This window comes from Falco peregrinus, unplaced genomic scaffold, assembly GCF_023634155.1.
Source record: "Falco peregrinus isolate bFalPer1 unplaced genomic scaffold, bFalPer1.pri scaffold_42, whole genome shotgun sequence".
Lineage (NCBI taxonomy): Eukaryota > Metazoa > Chordata > Aves > Falconiformes > Falconidae > Falco > Falco peregrinus.
In genome coordinates, this window is record NW_026599609.1 from 311,850 (window position 1) to 337,876 (window position 26,027).

At 48.3% G+C, this 26,027-nt stretch overlaps 1 protein-coding gene across 1 annotated transcript; it reads right to left on the minus strand.

The window, feature by feature from the left end:
- Positions 1-659: 659 nt before the first annotated feature.
- Positions 660-1,670, minus strand: LOC129783453 (olfactory receptor 14A16-like). The gene has a single exon (XM_055793418.1). It carries the CDS (start codon positions 1,668-1,670, stop codon positions 660-662), a length of 1,011 nt encoding a protein of 336 aa, XP_055649393.1.
- Positions 1,671-26,027: the final 24,357 nt, after the last annotated feature.

The window sequence follows — 26,027 nt, forward strand, 5'->3', positions numbered from 1 at the left end:
GCCATGGCATGAGGACACAGAGGCCATTGCCTCCCTCTGTCTGCTGCTCCTCTCTCACAGGGACCCTGATTGCCCACTCCTGGCAGCCCCTCGGGGCCAGTCCCTGTCCCCAGCACCAGGCTGCTGGCCTGGGGGCTCCCCAGGCACCTCCTGCTGCACCAGGGACACAGCAGCCTGCCCCAGCTGGGGCATCCACAGAGACACCTGCTCTTGCCCAGGGATGTGGTCTCAGGCATGGCCCTGAGCAGGCGGTGCTGCTGTGCAGGGCAGCGGTGCCTGAAAGCCCAGGGAGATGGTCCCAGGCACATCCCTCTTGGTCACCCACCATTCCCATGGGCACTGGGCCCCCACACGCCAAGGCTCAACACAGGCCCATGCCCTAACGCCTTGCCCCATGCCCTCCTCCCCTAAGCCATGGGGAACCCAAGATCAGAGACGTTGTTCAGGAAACAATTCCTGCAGCTTGTTCCTCAGCTTGGCTTTGGAATTAGTGCCAAAAGTCCAAACATTGGAACTGAGAAATCCTCCTTTTATTACAGAGATGTGAGCCAGGAGTCAAGGTTAATTGTCCACCCATGCATATGTACAAAGAACACCAGGTCAGACAGGCTGGGTTCCCACGTGCAACAGATTCAGACATTTCTAGAAAAACAGGATTGTCACAAATAGAATGCTAAACGCACTGGAGTTTCCAGAAATGAAGTGGAAATGCCTTGTGAAGGGACATGGATAATTTGTTGCTTCTGAGATACACCTGACTGCATCAGCTTCTTCAGTGCGTCCTTCAGCTCCTGGTTCCTCATGCTGTAGATGAGGGGGTTCACTGCTGGAGGCACCACCGAGTACAGAACTGCCACCACCAGGTCCAGGGATGGGGAGGAGATGGAGCGGGGTTTCAGGTAGGCAAATATGGCAGTGCTGAGAAAGAGGGAGATCACGGCCAGGTGAGGGAGGCACGTGGAAAAGGCTTTGTGCCGTCCCTGCTCAGAGGGGATCCTCAGCACAGCCCTGAAGATCTGCACATAGGACAGCACAATGAAAATGAAACATCCACAGACTAAACAGGAACTAATCACTAGAAGCCCCACTTCCCTGAGGTAGGTGTGTGAGCAGGAGAGCTTGAGGATCTGTGGGATTTCACAGAAGAACTGTCCCAGGGCATTGCCTTGGCAGAGCGGCAGTGAAAAAGTATTTGCTGTCTGTAGGAGGGAGTTGAGAAACCCACTGGCCCAGGCAGCTGCTGCCATGTGGACACAAGCTCTGCTGCCCAGCAGGGTCCCGTAGTGCAGGGGCTGGCAGAAGGCCACGTAGCGGTCATAGGCCATGACGGTGAGGAGAGAACACTCCGCTGAAAGGAAAAAGACAATCAGGAAGAGCTGTGCAGCACATCCTGGGTAGGAGATGTCCCTGGTGTCCCAGAGGGAGTTGGCCATGGCTTTGGGGAGAGTGGTGGAGATGGAGCCCAGGTCGAGGAGGGAGAGGTTGAGGAGGAAGAAGTACATGGGGGTTTGCAGGTGGTGGTCGCACACTATGGCAGTGATGATGAGGCCGTTGGCCATGAGGGCAGCCAGGTAGATGCCCAGGGAGAGCCAGAAGTGCAAGAGCTGCAGCTCCCGCGTGTCTGCCAATGCCAGGAGGAGGAACTGGGTGATGGAGCTGCTGTTGGACATGTGCTGCCTCTGGGCATATGGTCCTGTCACAGGAGAAAAAGACAGTGATAATTTAGGGGAGACTTCTGCAAGCAAAATCAAAGCCATTTCCCACAGACCATCCCCCCGTCACACACAGACATCCCTCTCTTTTCTCGGAGACCTTCCTGCAGCTGTGTGGCTGCAGCCCTGCTTGGTGCTGGCCGTGTGGGTGATGAAGAGCAGGGCATCTGCCCACGGGCTCTTGACCAGCCAGCCCCACTCTGCAGCAGTGGGTGGGGGCAGGGACCAGTCCTGGTGTTTAACTTTGTCCTCTGAAACCAGTGCCAACGCAGAAGGGCTGGTCAGCGTCTGCAGCGCCAGTGCTAAGGAACGGGAAGGGTGAAGGCACTGTAAGAGAGCTTTAGTTTTTTTCACAGCTCCCCCCCATCTCTCCTGTTGCCTATTCTCGGATGACAGAAAAGCAGAGCATTTTTGCTGCCCTCCGGTGGAACAGAGTGAGGTCTGTGAGGCAAGAGGATTGCCTGTGGGTGAGTGCACAGTGAGGGGAGGTGGTCTGTCCTTCTGGTTCCCAGTTTCTGTGGGCTTGCACCTTCCTGAGATGAATGGTGGCCACACTCCCATGTTACCCTGAAATACCACAAGGCACTGCTGAGAACGGACTGACCCACCACAGACCAGTAAAGGTTGTAGACTTTTATCAGAACTCACCATCCCACCCACAGCAAAGGATACACAGCTCATTTCACCCACCCCAACAGTGTTTTCTCCATCACAGAAACTCTACGCTTCTATGTGGGGCTTTCAGATCACTAATGGGTGCGAGGGGACAGGTTTCCACTCTGGAGGGCAACTTGCTGCTTGGAAGGGAACTTCAAGGAGGTAGCCAAGTGCCCTAACAAGAGCATCAGGTTCAGGGAGAACCAGCCCCTTGCCCAGCCCCACATAGGGCATTGCCCACAGCCCCACAGCTGAGAGGAAAGCTGGGACACTTGTTCCCATGGACACACCTGCAGGAGAGGACCCACAAGGTCAGAGTGTGACTCTGCAGCTGAAACACCCATCCCCAGAGAGCCTGACAGCAAGAGCTAGAGAATAAAACTAACCCAAAACGGCAGAGAAAGAAGTAAAATTGCACTGATGGTCTAGGTAAGAGTGTCCAGGGCGAGCGAGCCAGGCACTGAGGGCAGCGTTGCCCTTGCCCAGCTCTGCTCGCCACCTCCCACACACCAACACTGCCGGGCAGCTGCTCTCAGCCCCTGTGCTCTGCAGAGGGACCGGGGCACGTGGCTGCAGAGCTGCACCGCGGCTCTGCTGGAGCTCTGGCTGCAGAGGGGGTGGCTCACGCCTCGGGACCCCCAGCCCTGAGGGCAGAGGCTTTGCTGGGGGGAGAGCAGGCCAGGGGGATGCCTCAGAGAAAGGGGTCTGCACTGCACATGGTCAGAGAGAGCTTTCTGATTCTCCCTTCCACAACAATTCTGTCTGAAGTTTCCTATCAGTCCTTGCAATATCCTGGATGTCAGGAGACTTTCCTTGTGGGACGTATCTCCCTGTGCCAGGTCTTTCCCTGTCAGTGCTCACAGACCACATCTCTGCCTCTGTGCACTGGCCCCCGCACAAACGTGCCTCTCTGAAGGGCACTGGCTGGGCACAGGGTCCTGCCCGCAGGGGAAAAGGGCAGCTCAGAACGACCCTGATGGCTCCAGCAAAGGTGCTGCTGCTGCTGTTCATAGGCGGAGGAGTGGCTGAGGGCACTTCAGGAGGCTCCTGGCAGACCTCCTCATCACTCAGAGTTACAGCTGGCAGTCTCAGGGACATCTTCAAACTCGAGAGCTCCATTAACATTTCTGCCTCCCCTCTCCTGCCCCCAACAACAGAAAACTGAAAACACAGATTGAGGAGAGCCCTGGATTTATCATAGCAATCCCTGCGCTGACCTTCGATACGAAAAGTCTCATCCAGACATATTCTGAGGGTAACCTATACTTGTAAGCAGCGCTCACCCTTGCGGCACACTCTCAACAGCAGAGAGATCCTTCCCTATCAGGGGTCGGTCCATACGCCCCCAGAGCTGTCGGGAGCCCCCGGCAGGCTGAGAGCTGCCCCTGGCAGGCGGCAGAGCCCCTGCCCCAGCACACAGCCCCCTGGGCTGCAGGGACCCTGCTGGCAAGGACAGCCCTGGGCACCCCTGCCTGCACAGCCACCTTCACAGCCCTGCAGCCGGCCCTGGCACAAGGCAGCCCACATGCCCTGGCCCTCCCACGCTGCAGCAGGGAAGCCCTGCTCTGCAGCACACTGGCCTCCTCCACAGCAAAAGGCTCCCACACGGTCCCACAGGCTGGGGGGGCCCCAGCTGCTGCAGACCCGGCTAGGAACTGCAGAGGCATTGCCCTGCAGCCACACACTTACCGGCTCCAGGGCTCTGCAGATTTCTCCAGCAGGGAGCTCTCAGCAGCCCCCCACCAAGGGCTGCTTTTGAGCTCTCCCTGCCTCCCTCCCCTGCCCCTCTGGGCTCCCTCCAGGTGTCCCTGGGGCTGCAGGGGAACCTGCTGGGCAGCAGGATGAGGCAATCCCTCACGGGCCTTGCCTCTCCTGGGGGGACACACTTATTTCCAGCAGTGGCAATTCCCTTACTAGAAAAAGTTTTCTGCAGGAGTATCAACTTTTGTTAACCCATTACTAGAGAGGACACCAGGAAAACTGCAGCAAAGGATCCAAGTACTCCTAAAGGAGCGTGTGTGTATGTGTGTGTCTGGTGGTTCTGCAGGCAGGGGCAGGGAGGATGTCTTCAGTGCTTCAGTAAGCCCTGCAGAGCCCATTTCAGCACTTCATTGCACAGTCCGAGGGCTCAAGACCCAGCTCTCCTTTGCCCAGGCCATGTCTCTGCTCTGAAGCAAAGCCTTTGCACCCACGGGCTCGGGGACACTTGGTACCAGGTTGCCTTATGGCCAGGCAGAGCTGGGCTGGTGCCACAGCTGGGGGGCTTCAGCCCAGATGTGCAGCAGTGCCCTCAGCCAGGGGCCCACGCAGAGGCAGCTGCAGCCCGTCCTGTTGCAGACAGAGCTGTGACACTGAGGGAACCAAGTGCCAAGGCAGGTGGCAGAGCTCAGCACAGCTGCTCGGCAAGGACAGCAGCCTCCAACAGCCCAGGCATCCACCACGCGGTTTAGACCGGTGAGGCAATTCCAGGGCACCCGAAGGAGTGTTCCCTCCTTCAGGAGCAGTCACAGAAGACACAGAGATACTGTGTGGCCGCTGCTGACTTGAGCAAGGGCAGGTGTGGGTACAGCTGAGGTTGTCTCTGCCCTCTTCTCCTCTGCCTTCCCCGGCCACTTCTCCCAGGCCTCTGTGGCTGCAGGCAGGACTCTGGAGGAGAAGCAGCAGCAGTGGGAGGGGATCAAGTGCCTTGACCTCCGGCAACCTTGAGCAGTCCGTGGGAGCAGAGGGGCGGTATCCCAGGGGGCTGAGCAAGCAGGCTGCTGTCACAGGGAGGCCACTCTCCATCCTCTGGGAAAGGCCATGGAGACGGGGAGAGCTCTCGCAGGGCTGGCAGCACCCACCCATGGCACGCATGGCCAAGGGTTGAGCAGGGGAAGTAAAATTCCCAGAGACTGACCACTAGTGTAATATTTCATGGTGTATGAATGAGGTGAGTGGGTTGACCAGGAGAGATTGTGCCTGGACATCCTCTCTGCTTTCTGTGAGGAAAGGACAGGATTGCTCGACTTAGAGCAGTGGTCGCCTTTCAGTGGAAGGGAGCATAGCTTTCAAAACCCTCTTCCACAATATTCTGGTGCCCACATTAGGATATTTCGGGCCTGCATGAGTAGAGAAGTAGATATTTATTAAATCAGCTGGATCATCAGTCTCTGACATACATGATCAGTGCCTGGTTCTCTGCCTGGAGGCATCCAGGTAGATGGGTGCTGATGGGATCTAACCTGTCACCTTGCCTGTTGAACCTGGAGGAGATGAGAGGGTGTTTTTTCATAGAATTTCTAGATGAAACCACAAGTCACGGTCCACTCAGTGGACTCGTGATGGTTCATTAACCACGATCTCGAAGCACAAAAAATCAAGGCGACCACGCCAAGGGGTTATGCTTCAATCAAACAGCACAATTTTATTGTTTGCCCGTAAAGCGGCGTGCGATAGGTAGAAAGACAGAAAGTGAATAAAAGGAAAAGTAAAAAGAAAAGGAAAGAGCATTATAGCTACCACCACGGGCCTAAGGCGTCTCTATGGTCCCAGGTCCAGGCAGTGTCCCGCCGCCGGTCCTTCCGATCGTCGTGATCCTTGTTATGACCACAGTTGTGATCCATCTTCTGGACAGCTGTTATGCGGCCTTATTCAATCCCAGGTGGGAGGGGATGGCATAGTACTCCTCGTACCGTGCAGTTCTCCTTCCCAGGGTGTAGTTGTTCCTTTCAGTCCCAGGTTGCAGGGAGCGGCATAGTACTCCTCGTACCGTGCAGTTCTCTTTCCCAGGGTCTTTGTGTCTTGGTGTCCATGAGGACCACATTCCATCTCCAGGTCTCTGTTGGCAATGTTGAGACCATATTGTTCTCTTTAGACCGACTCTTACACCACCCCGTGGCTCAACATTGTTATCAGGACCACGTGGCAGCGATATAATCCTCTGAGAGGGGTAAAAAAGGGCAGGGAAAGAAAAGGGGAAAAGAAAATGACAGACAGGAAAAGAAGGGGAAAATAATCCTCTTTCTTTCAAACAGTTCAAAACAATCAAATGGTATTCATAAAAATGACTAAACATAAATCTGTTTAGGTCTTATACAATTTTCCTTGTGTCAGTAGATTTAGGGATGTCCACATTGGAAGGGATATTCAACAAGATACGTGCATTGATTACAGATGTCAGATACGTCAATTGCTTTACCATTCTCCAATTTAAGACATACAATATCATTGACAAAACAAGACCAATCAAGACCAATATCAAAAGGATGACAATAGGGTGACACAACTTGCTCAAGATGCCAGTAGCAGTCGGTGACCATCCGAAAAGTGTGTCCCACCATCCGTGTTCTGCATCTTTTCTCACTCTTCTCAAGACACGGTGTATTTCTTCCACATTGTGATGGACAGTTATCAAGGTTTTCTGTCCGTTTTCTCTAACCTTTGCCAGAATCTTGATCAAGTCTTGATGCTGTAACAGTTGTTTTACCAAGGTGAGATTCATTCCAATGGATACAGGCTGCAAATCGTGAATTAGTGTATAATTAGATTTCAAGAGCTGGTGGGATGTGCCTGGGGCTAAATAGGAGAAGTCACATCCAGTGATGTTCATAAAATTGCAAACGCAAGAATTGGAATGATTCTTAGTATCTACAATCACCGTATCTACAGATACAGAATTACAAGCAGTTCTCAAACATGCACAACCCTTGCCAATATATACAAGCACTGTTTCAGGGTTATCGTCAGGACGAATCTCAAAATGGCAGATTCTCTGTGTAGTGTCTAAACAAATGTCCTGAGCTCTGATTGTGTTGCCTTCACAGACAAATCCTTGTTGTTCCTGCACGATACAAGGTTCCAAATCTACAGTTTGCCATTTCTCATCCACCTTTTGGGCCCATACTCTGTGCTCGAAAGGATAGAGTGTGGTTCCCTTCTGGTTCAATCCTAAGGCAATAATGGGGTAGATTACATTTATTGATGCATGTGACATCGTCAGTACAAAAGCGGTGGCAATGTTTGTGGTGGGGTTATAAGTAAAGTTTACCAAATTCCACCAGGATTGGAGTTTCCTCTCAAAATCGGTGGCACGGTCCCAGACTACTTTCCGAATTTCAGTGGGAAAAGTGCCTCCTTCACCTTCTCTAATAATCGAGGCAGCCACTGATTGTATCCATAATTGAGCCTGGATACAACTAAGAGCCAGAGAAAGGTTATTTTGGATTATGCCAAGTGTATCTACAATCAATTTGTGATCTTCCGTATTCACCTTTTCCCATTTTGGTAACACATCTGTTAACTGCCACTGGTTAGTTCCCAGAGCCAATAGGGAAGATTGCAAAGGTTGTTGCAATCCTGCCAGATCATTAGCTGTAGTTGCCGATTTGGTCATTAATATCTCTGAGTCAATGCCATTCAGAAACCCCAATCCTGTTCCCAAAACACCAGTGAGGTCTCTCCGAGTCCGTTTCCCAAAGGTGTCTGTCTCCGCAGCCAGGTTATCCCTCCCTCATAAGAGGGTTTTAGGAAAGGAGAGCAGGCTGGCTGAATATCTGAAACATTAACTTGCATCAACAACTCAACTCGTTTAAGAGACCATTTTGGATTAAACAACTTTTGTTGTTGACCTGTATTTCTGACTATATATGGTCCAATTTCAAAAAGTTTTGGATTGGGTACAGCCATTGGTTGAGTGGTAGGTGTAATGACATCTATTCTGAGTTCCCCCCAGTATTCCGTGTTGTTTATGCCACACATAATCTTATAGGGGTACTGCATTGCAGTCAAATCCAGTCAGCACTCTTGGCTTTGGTTTTTACATGACAAAATAGAACCATGGGGTTCAATTTCATAGCTGTTTGTTGGCACAATAAGGGATTCAGTAATTAATCTGCATCGTATGGAGATGTTGTCACCCTGAGCCACCATAAAAGGGGGTAAAACTTTATTTTTGTCATTCAGCGTGAGGGTCGTGTCCATGCCATGGTGTGTGACTATTGCAACAAGCATCACTGGGGTTTTAGTTACAGCATTTATTTTGAATTTGAAGGTCAGACTCAATAGATCTGATCGGTTTGCCGGATTGCTTCGCCAACTACACACCACATAGACAGGTCTCGTCAAGGTGAGGTTATACCAACAGTCAGTCTTGTCATTTTTACAAGACTTAGAGATCTTAACGTTGTTGGTACATGGATCAAGGGTGGTATAATTGCCGACGTGCTTTTGGCGACAGCACATAATAAGGGATTCTCGCTTATCACATTCGCACTCAGCAGCATGACAAAGTTTTGCTGAAATACCGGGGTGAATCCTGGTTGTTAAATTTGGATCCAAAAGATTGCCAGAGACGGTAATTAAAGAGGCCTTTACATAGAGAAGTCCTTCCACTTTTCTGCATCCTACCATAACCTTTTCTCCAATTATTCCAGTTAGAGTTCTGATCCAGTCTTTCCTATCCCACTCCCATTCAAGTGGGGAATAGGCCTTATCATCATACAGTACTACAGTGGCCAAATTTAGAAAGTGATTCTTTGGATACTGCCCTGTAAAAGCAGTATACCCGCCAATAGATTTAGACCAAGGCCATTCAGCACCCTTTTGGTTATGCGTAAGTGGGAAAACACAAACAAGTAGTACCAGTCCAATTTTACTATTAGTCATTTTAAAATTTAGGGCTATGAATTTTCATCTATTTATAGTTCATGTTCTCAGTGTCCCTCGGAGTTCTCCTGTAAAAATAAAACAACAGAGCTTGCCTCCCTGAGGCAAAAAAGAGTTAAGATGATGGGATTATCCAGCGCGTGTTTCTCTTATGTGCCTTTCCCAGGGCATCAAAGGCTTCCCAAGCACATGCATGCAGTGGGGTTTTCAGTACCAGTGGTACGTTTCCCACAGTAGGAAGTGCCACCAGAATGGGTTGTCCTGAGAAGTGAGCTGGGTTCTTTAAATCATTTGGTCCCTTTAATGAAGGAATCAAGGAAGGAGCCGTTGGGCAAAAAGCGGTTATTTTGGGGCATCCGTTTACCCCCCTTCTATCATTTACGGCTTTAACAGCTTCCCACAAGCGGACATCCCAATTTCCCTCATGAGGTTTCAAAAGTCGTTTTAAGAGACCATTGGTCCTTTCTACAGTTCCATTAGCTTGCGGATAATACGGGGTATGAAATACCCATTTAATCCCTTTGCTTCGTGCCCAATCCTGTACAATTCCGGCAGTAAAGTGAGAACCGTTATCAGATTGTATTTCTTGTGGCTCTGGAAAAGTTCCAAACCATTCATGCAGCGCTTTCACCGTGTTCTCCCCCGTAGCCCTGTTAAAGGCTTCTACTTGGACTAGTCCTGATGTTATTTCCACTCCCACCAGCACAAAATGTTTTCCTCCCGATCTCTTAAAGGGGCCAATAAAATCCACCTGCCAGGCATCCCACAAGCCTTTACCCTCCCTCAAAGGCAGAGGGTCATCCTCTAAAGGGTGCTTTTCAAGTCGTCTTCGACATTGTTTGCAGGCTGATATACAGGTTTTACACATATCTCTGGTGACGGGCCAGCCTCAGGCAAGGGGCTTCATGATACAGATCTTTAGCTCCTGTGTGTTTGCGTTTTACATGCAACCATTCTAACAGGCGTTCCCAGTCTTCTACAGTCTGGTCCTTCTGTACAGGAGCTAGCCTTGCTAACTCATCAGCCCGGTTATTCCATTCTCCTGCTGACCCCCCATCTATCTGATGGGAAGCTACCCAACCTACAGCAAAGTTCCCTTGGCTAGCAATACTTGAGATGTCTTGCCATTTTTCCTTTTGCCACACTGGAATCTTATTAACCTGCCATTCGTTTTGCTCCCAGAAAGGAAGCCATTCGGTACATCCCTTAAACACAGCATAAGGATCAGTATAAATGTAAACAGGAGAAGCAGTTTGTGCTTCATGTTGAAAAACGCTCCATACTGCAATTAATTCACCAACTTGTGCACTACCCTCTCCCTCCGCTATAATTTGCTCATCAGAAGAGGTATGGAGCGCTACTGCTCGGAATTTCCACACTTTTCCTTCTCGTTTGGCAGAAGCATCAGTAAACCAAGCACTAACTGACTGTTCACAGGGAAAAGGAGGGGCCACCTGCATGACTGAGGCAGGTTTATCTTGGCCCTCGTCCAGGCTCGCTACTTCTTGTGTAGCTAGGTTTTTAAAAACTCCTTCAGATACAGAGAAAGTGTTACAGTAGTGCTCAATCTCAGCATACCACTTTCGTACTGAGGCTTTCTGGGCCACCCCGTCAGGGGGAGGGGTCCCAGTAGTGACTGCTTTTATAACTTTAAATGGGCCTCTCAATATAATGCGTTGCTGTCATACGATTTTTCCTACTTCTATGAGAGCCAAGCTAACCACAAACAAACCTTTCTCCCAAACAGTGTATCTTTTCTCAGCATCCCTAAAGCCACGGGAGTAAAATCCCACAGGCCGGGTTGGACCCTCAGGGCCCCGCTGCCATATGTGAACTGACAGTCCTGATAAAGCAAACCCCCACTCCACCTGGAAGGGGTCTGTAGGGTGGATAGGGCCAAGAGCTTGGTGTGCTGCTGCTTCAAAAATTAACAATTGCATAGCCTCTTCCTGAGAAGCAGTCCATTCCCATTTGACCCCTTTTCTTAGCAAATCATAAAGAGGTCTGGCAATGATAGAAAAGTCCGGGATGTGTTTTCTCCAGAACACCAATAATCCGAAGACATGTTGCCGATCCTTTTTCGACTCAGGCATTTTGATCTGTTCTAAGGAAGCAAGGGTATCTGGTGGGATGCATGTCATTCCCCCTTTCCACCAGATTCCTAAGAAATTCGCTTCCTGCGAGGGCTTTTGGACCTTTTCTGAAGGGATCTGCAAACCCAAATTTTCCAAATGTGAAATTATGTTCTGTTGGGTTGCTCCCACATCCTCTATTTCATCTCCCCCAGTTAGGGATATGTGCCACACATACTCTGTTTCGGACTCTTTAGGAAGACGTCCATACTCTCTGCTCAGTTTGGCTAGCTCCGTGGCAGTATATGGTATCTCTTTGGTTGTAATGTGGGGATCATCCTCATCCTCATTCAGATAAGTGTATTTTGCTTTAATTAAGGGTCTCACTTGAGGGTTGTCCACAAAACGTTTTCTCGCCCCCACCAACTCCTTCTGAGAGTATAATGGGTTAATTAGTCGAATACCCTTTTCCTCTACTTCCGGCTCCATTTCACTCAGGACTTCAGTGTATTTAGAGCATGCTGCCTTCAGGGTGGTTTTTAACAAGTGGTTTTCTTCCCTTTCTTTCTCTAATTGTTGTTCTAAGTCATAATTTTCTTCCCTTTCTTTCTCTAATTGTTGTTCTAAGTCATAATTCATTTTTTGCAGAACTTTCACCAAATTTTCAAGGGATTCTATAATTTTGTTTTCATTGCTACATTTTCTAAGGCGATCTTCAATTGCTGTGACCAGGCTAGCTCCTAAAATGGCACAGACTATAGATTTGCCCTTAGCTGATCTAACCTTAGCTTCAGCCTGTAAGGATGTCACTTGGTCCACTACATTCTGCAAGTTTGCCCAATTATCTCGAGCCCAATCTCCTCTGGGTACAGAGGGTCGAGCCCCATACTTTGCCAGGAATGTGTAAAACATGTCCCGATCTTTCATTAACAAAGGATTTTGTTTATCAGCTTTTTCGGCCATTGTTACTACGAAGGGACCAAACCCACTTAGGGGAGGCTAGACTTAGTTGCAAACACACAGCCACTGCTGTGTCGCCCTTCTCTTTCCCAAATGGTTGAAGGGACCAAAAATCTGCTTCAGGAAAGCAGCTTATAGTTACTACAAGGTTGTCCCTTCACTTTCCCGAGCAGAGCAGACAAATACTCTTAACACGAGGGCAACCCCCCTCTATAGCACTTTCCCCCTTTTGCACTTCGAGTTCTTTTAGCTTGATCCCAACAGACAGAGCCCTCAATCGGAGTTTGGAGTGCTAAGGCCTAGGTATGTGTGGTGTGTGGGAAATTCGAGTCACCCCCCTTGCTTTCTGGAGACCTCTCACCCAGGTGGGTGTAGGGCCAGGTGCAGCTAGAATGAAACGTCCTTCCCCTGTTACAAACCACACACAACCTGCACCCCTCTGTCTCTCAGGATCCTGTCCGTGACACCAGTTTAATGTCACGGTCCACTCAGTGGACTCGTGATGGTTCGCTAACTATGATCTCAAAGCACAAAAAGTCAAGGTGACCACGCCAAGGGGTTATGCTTCAATCCAACAGCACAATTTTATTGCTTGCCCGTAAAGCGGCGTGCGATAGGTAGAAAGACAGAAAGTGAATAAAAGAAAAAGTAAAAAGAAAAGGAAAGAGGATTACAGCTACCACCACGGGTCCAAGGTGTCCCTATGGTCCCAGGTCCAGGCAGCATCCCGCTGGTCCTTCCAGTCGTCGTGATCCTTGGTGGGGAAGATCTCCAAAGTTCAGTTGCTAAGAAGGCATCTTTTTAAGCCAAGCAACACACCTTGCTCCTCCTCTGGTCCATGGACTGCCGCCAGTCTCCGCCCTCTCGAGCCAGGTTATCTTGCTCCAGTGGCGGGTAGCTTCAGACCAGGAGACATGTTCTTGTATTGTTTTCCAGTTCGTTGTTATGACCACAGTTGTGATCCATCTTCTGGACTGAAACCCCAACACATCAGCACTTCTAGTCTGTGGGCAAGTGCTTCAAACACCATCAGAACAAGAGGAACGGGAGACCACGATGCACTACATGGAGTTTCTACCTCAGGTTGACAATTCCCACAGTAAACATCTCCGAAGTACCAGGACAGGATATAAAACAAGAAAAGCATGGCCAAGGGGGAAAGGACTGACAGGCTAGGGTGTTTTTGAGGTTTTTTTGCAGGATATTAGGAGAGTACCAGAGAAGAACTTGTATCAGGGAAAGGATGGGCTCAGGGCTGATTGTGGGCACCTATGAGGCAGCCCTGCACCTGGTGTGAGTTCCTTCAGTGCTCAGGGAACATGCGAGGGCTTTGCCTAACTGAAAAACAGGAATGGGAAGGAAGGACAGCACCATTCAGGCTGGTGGGGACCTGGGCAGGTTTCTTGATCAACCTCCTGCACAGAGCAAGGCCAGACCAAGTGACTCAGGGCTTTCCCCAAACAGACTTTGGTCCCTCTCTGGGATAGAGCCAGCACACACTCTGTGAGATACAGATTCCAAAAGATTTAATATGTCCCATCCTGCCACAATTAAAACATCTCCTAGCTTGCCTCCCGTTATTATTTTTACCTTGCACAAGCGGCTTCACTGCAGCTCCTACCGCGGCAGCCATAAAGGCAGTTTTTTCCTGATCAATCATTCTTTCTGCCACCTCCAACAGCTGGACAGCTGATGACCCACACGGCAGGAGGCTTAAAGCTTTCTTAGTTTTCTCATTAGCATTATCATAAACAAGCATATCAAGAAACTTTGCTTTCATATCCTCATTCAGATCAGGATTAATCATGAGAGCGGCATGCAGTCTGTCTATAAATTTTGGGTAAGATTCTATAGGTCCCTGTTCTATCCCCGTAAATGCTGGTGCTATTTTGTCATCATGGAGGGCAAAAATCGTTTTCAGAGCTAGTTCCTGCATTAATCGTAACACCTTGGGTTGGAATCCCACTTGCCACGCAGGGTTAGCGAAGGGGCTGGCACCTGTAAAGCATTTGGGCATTCACTCCAAACAGCGGATCCCCCTGCTGACGTGGCGTGGCCGCAGCAGCATGACTCGCTGCCTGCCAGCGTTGAAAAAACTGTATCTGCTGAGAAGCCGTTAACAAAGCTTGTGCAACCATACGCACATCATATGGAGTTAATAAATTTGCTGTGAAAATATGCTGAATTATTGAGTTAGTATATGGAGATTTAAACCCATATTGTGTTACTGCTAATTCCGCTTCTTTGATTACTTTCCAGTCTAAAGGTTCCCACTCGTTACCCTGTGGTGTTACTATCACAGGAAAGGCCATCGGCCCAAATTGCCCCTCTATAATTGCATCCCAAATGACTCCCCACCATCGACGTGTTGGATTACAATTACCCCCCATGCCTCCCATTGGAACCAGCGGTGGTAACGGTCCCGCTGCTAATGTCTCCCCAGAGCCACTCTCCCCTCCTCCACCCTGTGAAAAAGGATTAATAGAGAAGGGAGATAGTGGCAGTGCTATAGGAGCAGGCTGTGCCAATTCTAGCATCCATGTCTCAAGTTGCTCCAATTTTTTCATGAGATCTTGCAGCTGTACATTCTCCAAACCACAGTGACGTTCTGCAGATGCCGATTGGGGTGATGGAGGCGTGGACAGAGGCAGAGGTGGATAGAAGCTGTCCTCTGTCGAGACGTTATGCACGCGTTCCGGGTATTTCTCTCTCCAACATGGACCGGGAGATTCAAGCGGTGGCAGATTCATTTCCTTTGGCTCTTGGCGCTTTAGCCGCACTGCTGCTACACACCATGCATCCCTGTCCTTTCTTTTGGCTTTTGGGAACGAGGCTCCCGAGAATGTCATAGCAGTAGCAGAGTCTTTTGCTCTAGCGCCTTCAACTTCTGCCGACAGGGCAGCAAAAGCAGATGTGGTAGTTTGTCATTCTGCTTTCATCTCTTTCAGAGTTGCAGGAGCGGTCTGGAAACTAGGACCATGCGCGGCAATCAGTTAGCTGAGGGGAATGTGCTCGAGCTTGTCTAGACAACAATTAACATGATGAGGCATGTTTGCAGAGCACAGGGGAGTGGGAGACGGATGGCGCCAAGGATGGCGCCAAGGAAAGGTAACACCTTGCGGTTAATTGCTGGTAGTTAACCACCAATCAGGGATTGCCTAGTATGCAAGGCTTAGCTTCAAGAACCAATTAGTTTAAAACACGCAGCTTCTGAAAGTGTATAAAAACTCGTGCTTCTGTACAATAAATTGACATTTGCTTGCATCAAGCTGCGTCCCGTCTCTTCATTCGCCGCACAGAGTCTCTGGGATCAGCCTCCACACTGTGGAGAGCTTCCCCCTGCCTTTAGAGCCTGAGCTAATGTCCTCCCACAGTGCTGCGCCAACCTTTTCCTAAGTGTCTAGTTCAAAGCCTGCACTCACGGATCGGATTAATCCACGCTGCTGAGCCCACGACAGCAACCTCTTCAGGCTTCCCTCATCACAAGATAACCCTCTCTGAGAGAGGATATGTTGGGCGAGCTTCACCACTGCTGCTTCCTCTTTGCTCAGCGTGGACCCCATCTCCTCCCCGACCGCTCACCTGATCGGGGCAAGATTCCAACGGCTGTGCGCACGCATCTTCCCATGCAATGGGGCAGCACCTGCTACGGCCAGCTTCTTCTGCCCCCTCTTGTCCACCTCTGTGCTCCAGCAAGCATGGACAAGAGGGTCCCTGTTCGGGCGCCACTTGTTGATGCAGAAGGCTCAGACACAACTTATATGACCAATGTGATCAAGTTAGTGCCACGTTATTAATAGACTCACACCAATTTATACTCTACAGCTAAAAATACTCACACTACGCACGCTTTGTTATGTAAAAGGTGATCGGTTATACTACTTGTTCACACGCTTCCACCTCCCCTATGGTTGGTCCCGGTGTGGTGCCCACACACTGCTCCCCCCTTGTGCAGGTAACCTTTTTTTTCTGATCTTTCTGTCCAACTCTCTTACCTCTCTGTGAATACACAGTTTCTTTGTCTCCCTTGGCCTTGCACATGTCCTTCACAACACCTGCAGCTTGTTAGAGCTGCGGCCTGTTATTACAACCAAGTTATTCGGTCTGGGTTGCTCATAATATGCCCGTTTTCTTCCAGCCACTCCAGAAATCCCCCTTTTTGTTTTTGAGCAATCCAGACCCCATTCTGGACATCTGTTTAATTAACCCATTCATTATGCGTTGCAAACATTGAAACAAACAGGGAAGTAACAATATCAAAATCAAGAACACTATTACCACTACCAATGCTCCTTTAACTACAATCTGCAACCATCCCCTTAGCCCGAGGCTATTGAGCCGGTCAGAAAAAGCATCATGTCCTTCAGTAACATGCTTCATATTGTCGTGCAGTGTTGCTAATTGCTGAGTTATGCTTTTTGAGTGATCAGACAAACTGGAACAACACATCCCTTTCAAAATCTTCACAACCATGTCCGTGTGCTAACAATAAAAAATCTATGGTAGCTCGATTCTTCAAAGTAGTATGCCTAACACCCTCTACATCAGTAAGTAGCTCACTTACCATTCATGAAGTCAAATTAAATTGTTTCTGACCCCAGCATGCTAAGCTATGTATATTTTTTGCATTCATGGCTGCCATTCCTCCTGGAAGAAAAATAGATGTGGCTATAGCAGTGCTACTGATGGCAGCTGTACATTGTCGTTACATGTATCATCAAAAGTTCAAATAGGTCTCCCATGATCCCTACTGACATTGAATAAATCTTTCATGTGAGGAGCAAACAGCGTTAACCGTCCAAGGTAACAAGGCACACCAACAGGTCGCATGGGAATACGGGGCCATGCTCTATCTCCACAAACCAGAAACACTCCTGGAGGAAGTTTAAAACCCCCTGTGGTGCTTACATGTAACCTTCCGGCTCTCAAGTCACTCCAAAGAGAATGCCCTGTGACATTTAGATAACGTACATACCGGCCCTGCTCCCCTTGCCTTGTAAACCAACTATGCCGCGGTTTATCAAACCAGATCACTCCTGTACCATTCACTGGTTGGAGCTGTGGTGACATGCTTTTACAACCTGGCATTGCGGTTGCAGTAACATTATCATATTGGACAGGCACAATGCTAGCCAATAAGTCTAACTCCTGTAAAGGTAACTGATGTAATTGATTTAAATTTTCAATGACCGCTTTCTGCCAAGCTGCGCCACGCATAGAGGGCCAAACATATCTGCTGTTGGGGCTTAAACAAGAACCGCTTTCTCTGTTAGCCAGGTTTACGCTCCGTGGATTCCAATACCCATCCAAGTCGGTTTCATTCTCCTGCAAAGGCATACCAATCACACAGGTTCAAAAAGGGTTATCTGCTTGTTGCAAGCTCAGACAAAAATCTGTTACCCCAGCTGAATTTGCCCATGTTACCCAAATATTCGTTCTGGGTAAAATGTCAAAAATCCCCTCACTACCTGGTGGAAAACAAATCAACATAGCTGTGCTCTACGTCTGGGGTGTTGCCATCATTTTACCTCCTTTTCCCAGCTGCTCCAATGCACCTGCAAGCTTCGAGGAACGTTTATTCTAATTCTACAAATCCTGTCAACTATCTTATTATTCTGATTAATACACTGCAAAGCTAAGCGTCTTAAAAGCCTGAAACTAATTTCTGCTAAAAACCCTTCACCCAAGGTCCTTAATGTAGCTTAAAACCTCAAGAAAACTACTGTTATTCTCAAAGTATTCACGCTTGTCTTTCCATATTAACAGCACATTACCAATATGCTAACACACCTAGAAAGTCAGACAACTCGCTCGCTTCAGAACAAAACACAACCCGATCATTACATGAGTGACATTTAAACAGACTATCTCGATCACATGCACGCGCGACTCTCCAAGTCTTCTTGTCACACCACGTGCAATGTATGAAAACCCAAGGCTGACAGTTCAGACCATGCTCTCTACAAGCTGTGTCGATTTTCTTGATCTGTTCTGAGCTGGGCAGCTGCGTTCACATGGGGTCAAGACCAAGTTCAGTCGATGCTGGTGTCGTTGAAGTGCCTCAGGACATAAGGCTACCATTGATATTGACCCATGCCCTGTAAAACATAAGAAATCAAACCTGATCCTCTACTTTAACCTGATCCTCTACTTCAACCGGATCCTGTACTTCTTTATTCTTAAGATCCCCTTGCCAGGGCCTCACCCAGCGACTCGGAATCCATCTAACGCGGGTATCTGCAAAAACGCAAGCATGTCCTTGCCCCGTCATTTTTAGTTCCGCAGGTCCCTTCCATTCTCCTGTAGCGACATCTCGGTATTGACCAAAAACACTATTTCCACACTGGTTTACCCCAGATCTCAAACACAAACTATGCATTATTACTGGCGGTTCATTTCTATCACCTGTAAACCATAAATAGTTCAATACGTATATCGCTTTTACAAGATGCTCTGCCGGACCCAGTACCTCTCCCCTTTTTGTTTTTGCAAAAGCGCTTTCAGTGTTTGATGTACTCATTCCACAATGGCCTGTCCCGTGGGAAAGTGTGGTATGCCTGCGATAGGACATATACCCCAAAGCTGACAAAAAAGAGTAAAGTTCCAAGAAGTGTAGGCCGGGCCATTATCAGGTTTGATTTGTGCAGGCACTCCAAGTGCCATAATGGCAGCATGCATATGTCTAATTACATGCCGTGCTGTTTCACCAGCTTGCGCCGTTGCTCAGGGCGCTAGGGAAAAGGTATCAATTGAAACATGCACATATTTAAGCCTGCCAAATTCTGGGATATGAGTTACATCCATCTGCCAAAATTGTAGGGGTCGGGGTCCCCGAGGGTTCACCCCCAAACCAAGGCCAGCTCCTGCCTTCTGACGATCAGGACAGGACTGTACAATTTCCCTAGCATCAGCCACAGGAATGTGAAATTGCCTGGCCAACACTTTTGCTGACTGGTGAAAAAACTCATGTGATAACCTAGCTTGTTCAAAGGTTTTAACAACAGGACCTGTCCAGGCTGGAGCGACAAGCTGCTCAGCCCGAGCGTTACCTAACGCGAGACCTCCGTATTTCTGATGACTGCGAATATGCACAATAAAATATTCATCCCGATGCTGGTTCAAAAGCGTTAACAATTGTAACAACAGAGTAAACAATACAGGATTTCGCACAGGTTTCACCATACTATGTTCCAAACGCTGTACCGTGCCCACAACATATAATGAGTCTGATACTACATTAACGGGTTCTCGAAACCAGTGCTGAAATGCCCAAGTAACAGCTCGGAGTTCTAAAGTCTGTAAAGAGTCTCCGGTCACCCCAGGGAGCAGTTTATGTTCCCAGGTTTCTCCTGCTTTCCAGGTGACTGCAGCTTTCTGAGATTTTCACCCAGCATCAGTAAAAACAGTTATCCCTTTTAAAGGAACCTCCGATCGCAAAGGCAAATGTTCAATGCGCTGATGAGATAACAATGGCAAAAGTTTGTCCGAAGGGTAAGTGTTAGTGAGAGTTCCCAAAAAATCAGCAGCTGCTATTTGAAATTCTGTTGAAGCACACAACGGCCAGTCCAAATAAAGTTGAGACACAGGTACATATGTAATAGTCGGCTCGAGGCCTGAGATATCTGCAATTCGCTGCCTCCCTTTGATAATAAGCTGTGAAAACAATTCAGGGTGTGTAACCACTGTCTTCCTGGGCTGGAAAGGGAGAAAAACCCATTTCAAAATTCGTAAATGCAGTTTCCCTTCTCCCAGCTGGATAATAATAATCCCTAATGGGTGTTCTCGCTCACCTCCTGAGTTAATTATCATCAACGAAAGAGCTTGCTTGTCTAGTCGACTGTGAGCATAAGTTGTTACTATCTTACTAGTGATCACCTGCAACGCCTGTTGCTGATCCTCATTCAATTGACGGCGCTCCTGAGCCTGTGCAGTTGTTCCCAGGAGCGGCATCAATGGTTTCAGATCATCGTTCGTAGTTCCGCAGATATTACGAACCCACTGGATATCTCCCATTCATTTTTGCACATCAGACAATGTTTCTATTGCTGTGTTAATTTTCCCTTTCTGAGGTCGAATCATTCCATTTGTAATGATCCAGCCCAGGTACAACCATCTCCCTTTCTTCTGAATTTTCTCTGGGGCTATCTTCAACCCCCTTTTTCCAAGACTATGCGTGAGCTGACATAAAATTCAGCTGAGAAAACAGCTCAGAATCCAGCTGTTTTCCTGCAACCGAAATATCATCCATGTAATGCTAGATAAGTAAATGAGGATACTGCTCACAAATGGGTTCTAAAGCCCAGGCAACAAACAATTGACACGTCGTAGGTGAGTTTTTCATTCCCTGCGGCAACACCACCCAGTGATATCTTTTCACTGGCTCTGCTTTATTTATCGATGGCACTGTAAAAGCAAACCTTTCAGCATCCTGTGGATGTAAAGGAATTGTAAAGAAACAGTCTTTTGAATCGATAATCACCAAATCCCAATCCTCCGGTAGCATAACCGGAGAGGGTAGCCCGCGTTGTAAGGCGCCCATATCACACATAACGGCACTGGTTGCTCGTAGTCATGTAACAGCTGCCATTTCCCAGACCTCTTTGGGATTGTAAAAACTGGGGTGTTCCATGGACTAGTTGAAGGCACGATGTGCCCAGCATCTAATTGTTCCTGCACCAAATTATTGACAATCTGCAGCCGGTCTTGCTTTAGCGGCCACTGATCAATCCAAATTGGATCATCAGTTTTTCAGCTGATCTCTTCCAATTAGTGCCACAGGCAGGTGCATTATGTAGGGACATGTAGTTACTACCCTACCATCAGAGAACATAAATGCAGTTATGTCTCTACTGATAAAGGTAGCTTGAGTCCCACCAACCCCTACAATGCCGGTACCCGCTGGCATTAGAGGCCACCGCCTAGACCACTTAAGAAAAGGTACAATCGTTACATCACCTCCACTGTCTATAATCATCTGCAATTTGCACACTTGTCCACTAGGGTGTCTCAGTTATGTTTCTTCCTCCGGTTTTCCCCGACTGATGTGCATGGCTAGCAAAACACCAGGCTGACCGGTGGATCCGATACCTTCTACAGCCCTTGTCTTTTGTTCTGCGTTAGGCACTTCTGCTTCAAAAGGAATTAATTGAGCAATTTTTGATCCCTCCTTAATAGTTATAGGGGGAGTTAGTGTGTAAACCATTATTTTAATCCGTCCTTCAATAGGTCCTGGGACTACAAAAATACCTTTCCTAGATACTGAAGAACATCCGATTAATAAGGCACTCACACCATGTCCCAAAGGTCCCACAAGATTTGAATCAACCAATTGAACTGTGGTGTCGGTAAGAGTAATAGCTACTGCTCTTGTCAGGTCCACTCTGGTGCTTCCGGAGGTGGCGGTGGAGCAGCGGTCCAAGCACCCTGGACTTGTGTCGTACCACAAGGGCGAGACGTGCTCCGTGTCTCGTTCCCCTTTTTTCCGACAATCACTGGTGTTATGATTATCTTCCCAACACTGCACACACTATTTCTTTTGCTGTGAGCCTGGAACATGACATTGTGATTTAATATGTCCCATCCTGCCACAATTAAAACATCTCCTAGCTTGCCTCCCGTTATTATTTTTACCTTGCACAAGCGGCTTCACTGCAGCTCCTACCGCGGCAGCCATAAAGGCAGTTTTTTCCTGATCAATCATTCTTTCTGCCACCTCCAACAGCTGGACAGCTGATGACCCACACGGCAGGAGGCTTAAAGCTTTCTTAGTTTTCTCATTAGCATTATCATAAGCAAGCATATCAAGAAACTTTGCTTTCATATCCTCATTCAGATCAGGATTAATCATGAGAGCGGCATGCAGTCTGTCTATAAATTTTGGGTAAGATTCTATAGGTCCCTGTTCTATCCCCGTAAATGCTGGTGCTATTTTGTCATCATGGAGGGCAAAAATCGTTTTCAGAGCTAGTTCCTGCATTAATCGTAACACCTTGGGTTGGAATCCCACTTGCCACGCAGGGTTAGCGAAGGGGCTGGCACCTGTAAAGCATTTGGGCATTCACTCCAAACAGCGGATCCCCCTGCTGACGTGGCGTGGCCGCAGCAGCATGCCTCGCTGCCTGCCAGCGTTGAAAAAACTGTATCTGCTGAGAAGCCGTTAACAAAGCTTGTGCAACCATACGCACATCATATGGAGTTAATAAATTTGCTGTGAAAATATGCTGAATTATTGAGTTAGTATATGGAGATTTAAACCCATATTGTGTTACTGCTAATTCCGCTTCTTTGATTACTTTCCAGTCTAAAGGTTCCCACTCGTTACCCTGTGGTGTTACTATCACAGGAAAGGCCATCGGCCCAAATTGCCCCTCTATAATTGCATCCCAAATGACTCCCCACCATCGACGTGTTGGATTACAATTACCCCCCATGCCTCCCATTGGAACCAGCGGTGGTAACGGTCCCGCTGCTAATGTCTCCCCAGAGCCACTCTCCCCTCCTCCACCCTGTGAAAAAGGATTAATAGAGAAGGGAGATAGTGGCAGTGCTATAGGAGCAGGCTGTGCCAATTCTAGCATCCATGTCTCAAGTTGCTCCAATTTTTTCATGAGATCTTGCAGCTGTACATTCTCCAAACCACAGTGACGTTCTGCAGATGCCGATTGGGGTGATGGAGGCGTGGACAGAGGCAGAGGTGGATAGAAGCTGTCCTCTGTTGAGACGTTATGCACGCGTTCCGGGTATTTCTCTCTCCAACATGGACCGGGAGATTCAAGCGGTGGCAGATTCATTTCCTTTGGCTCTTGGCGCTTTAGCCGCACTGCTGCTACACACCATGCATCCCTGTCCTTTCTTTTGGCTTTTGGGAACGAGGCTCCCGAGAATGTCATAGCAGTAGCAGAGTCTTTTGCTCTAGCGCCTTCAACTGCCGACAGGGCAGCAAAAGCAGATGTGGTAGTTTGTCATTCTGCTTTCATCTCTTTCAGAGTTGCAGGAGCGGTCTGGAAACTAGGACCATGCGCGGCAATCAGTTAGCTGAGGGGAATGTGCTCGAGCTTGTCTAGACAACAATTAACATGATGAGGCATGTTTACAGAGCACAGGGGAGTGGGAGACGGATGGCGCCAAGGATGGCGCCAAGGAAAGGTAACACCTTGCTGTTGATTGCTGGTAGTTAACCACCAGTCAGGGATTGCCTAGTATGCAAGGCTTAGCTTCAAGAACCAATTAGTTTAAAACGCGCAGCTTCTGAAAGTGTATAAAAACTCGTGCTTCTGTAGAATAAATTGACATTTGCTTGCATCAAGCTGCGTCCCGTCTCTTCATTCGCCGCACAGAGTCTCTGGGATCAGCCTCCACACTGTGGAGAGCTTCCCCCTGCCTTTAGAGCCTGAGCTAATGTCCTCCCACAGTGCTGCGCCAACCTTTTCCTAAGTGTCTAGTTCAAAGCCTGCACTCACGGATCGGATTAATCCACGCTGCCGAGCCCACGACAGCAACCTCTTCAGGCTTCCCTCATCACAAGATAACCCTCTCTGAGAGAGGATATGTTGGGCGAGCTTCACCACTGCTGCTTCCTCTTTGCTCAGCGTGGACCCCATCTCCTCCCCGACCGCTCACCTGATCGGGGCAAGATTCCAACGGCTGTGCGCACGCATCTTCCCAGGCAATGGGGCAGCACCTGCTACGGCCAGCTTCTTCTGCCCCCTCTTGTCCACCTCTGTGCTCCAGCAAGCATGGACAAGAGGGTCCCTGTTCGGGCGCCACTTGTTGATGCAGAAGGCTCAGACACAACTTATACGACCAATGTGATCAAGTTAGTGCCACGTTATTAATAGACTCACACCAATTTATACTCTACAGCTAAAAATGCACACACTACGCACGCTTTGTTATGTAAAAGGTGATCGGTTAAAACTGCTCGTTCACACGCTCCCACCTCCCAAGTTGTTGGTCCCAGTGCAGTACCCACACGCTGCTCCCCCCTTGTGCAGGCATCCTGTTGTTATCATCTTTCTGTCCAACTCTCTTACCTCTCTGTGAATACACAGTTTCTTTGTCTCCCTTGGCCTTGCACATGTCCTTCACAACACCTGCAGCTTGTTAGAGCTGCGGCCTGTTATTACAATCAAGTTACTTGGTCTGGGTTGCTCATAATATGCCCGTTTTCTTCCAGCCACTCCACATTTTGGGTCTGACTCGACTGGAGGCATCCAGGTAGATGGGTGCTGATGGGATCTAACCTGTCACCTTGCCTGTTGAACCTGGAGGAGATGAGAGGGTGTTTTTTCATAGAATTTCTAGATGAAACCACAAGTCACGGTCCACTCAGTGGACTCGTGATGGTTCATTAACCACGATCTCGAAGCACAAAAAATCAAGGCGACCACGCCAAGGGGTTATGCTTCAATCAAACAGCACAATTTTATTGTTTGCCCGTAAAGCGGCGTGCGATAGGTAGAAAGACAGAAAGTGAATAAAAGGAAAAGTAAAAAGAAAAGGAAAGAGCATTATAGCTACCACCACGGGCCTAAGGCGTCTCTATGGTCCCAGGTCCAGGCAGTGTCCCGCCGCCGGTCCTTCCGATCGTCGTGATCCTTGTTATGACCACAGTTGTGATCCATCTTCTGGACAGCTGTTATGCGGCCTTATTCAATCCCAGGTGGGAGGGGATGGCATAGTACTCCTCGTACCGTGCAGTTCTCCTTCCCAGGGTGTAGTTGTTCCTTTCAGTCCCAGGTTGCAGGGAGCGGCATAGTACTCCTCGTACCGTGCAGTTCTCTTTCCCAGGGTCTTTGTGTCTTGGTGTCCATGAGGACCACATTCCATCTCCAGGTCTCTGTTGGCAATGTTGAGACCATATTGTTCTCTTTAGACCGACTCTTACACCACCCCGTGGCTCAACATTGTTATCAGGACCACGTGGCAGCGATATAATCCTCTGAGAGGGGTAAAAAAGGGCAGGGAAAGAAAAGGGGAAAAGAAAATGACAGACAGGAAAAGAAGGGGAAAATAATCCTCTTTCTTTCAAACAGTTCAAAACAATCAAATGGTATTCATAAAAATGACTAAACATAAATCTGTTTAGGTCTTATACAATTTTCCTTGTGTCAGTAGATTTAGGGATGTCCACATTGGAAGGGATATTCAACAAGATACGTGCATTGATTACAGATGTCAGATACGTCAATTGCTTTACCATTCTCCAATTTAAGACATACAATATCATTGACAAAACAAGACCAATCAAGACCAATATCAAAAGGATGACAATAGGGTGACACAACTTGCTCAAGATGCCAGTAGCAGTCGGTGACCATCCGAAAAGTGTGTCCCACCATCCGTGTTCTGCATCTTTTCTCACTCTTCTCAAGACACGGTGTATTTCTTCCACATTGTGATGGACAGTTATCAAGGTTTTCTGTCCGTTTTCTCTAACCTTTGCCAGAATCTTGATCAAGTCTTGATGCTGTAACAGTTGTTTTACCAAGGTGAGATTCATTCCAATGGATACAGGCTGCAAATCGTGAATTAGTGTATAATTAGATTTCAAGAGCTGGTGGGATGTGCCTGGGGCTAAATAGGAGAAGTCACATCCAGTGATGTTCATAAAATTGCAAACGCAAGAATTGGAATGATTCTTAGTATCTACAATCACCGTATCTACAGATACAGAATTACAAGCAGTTCTCAAACATGCACAACCCTTGCCAATATATACAAGCACTGTTTCAGGGTTATCGTCAGGACGAATCTCAAAATGGCAGATTCTCTGTGTAGTGTCTAAACAAATGTCCTGAGCTCTGATTGTGTTGCCTTCACAGACAAATCCTTGTTGTTCCTGCACGATACAAGGTTCCAAATCTACAGTTTGCCATTTCTCATCCACCTTTTGGGCCCATACTCTGTGCTCGAAAGGATAGAGTGTGGTTCCCTTCTGGTTCAATCCTAAGGCAATAATGGGGTAGATTACATTTATTGATGC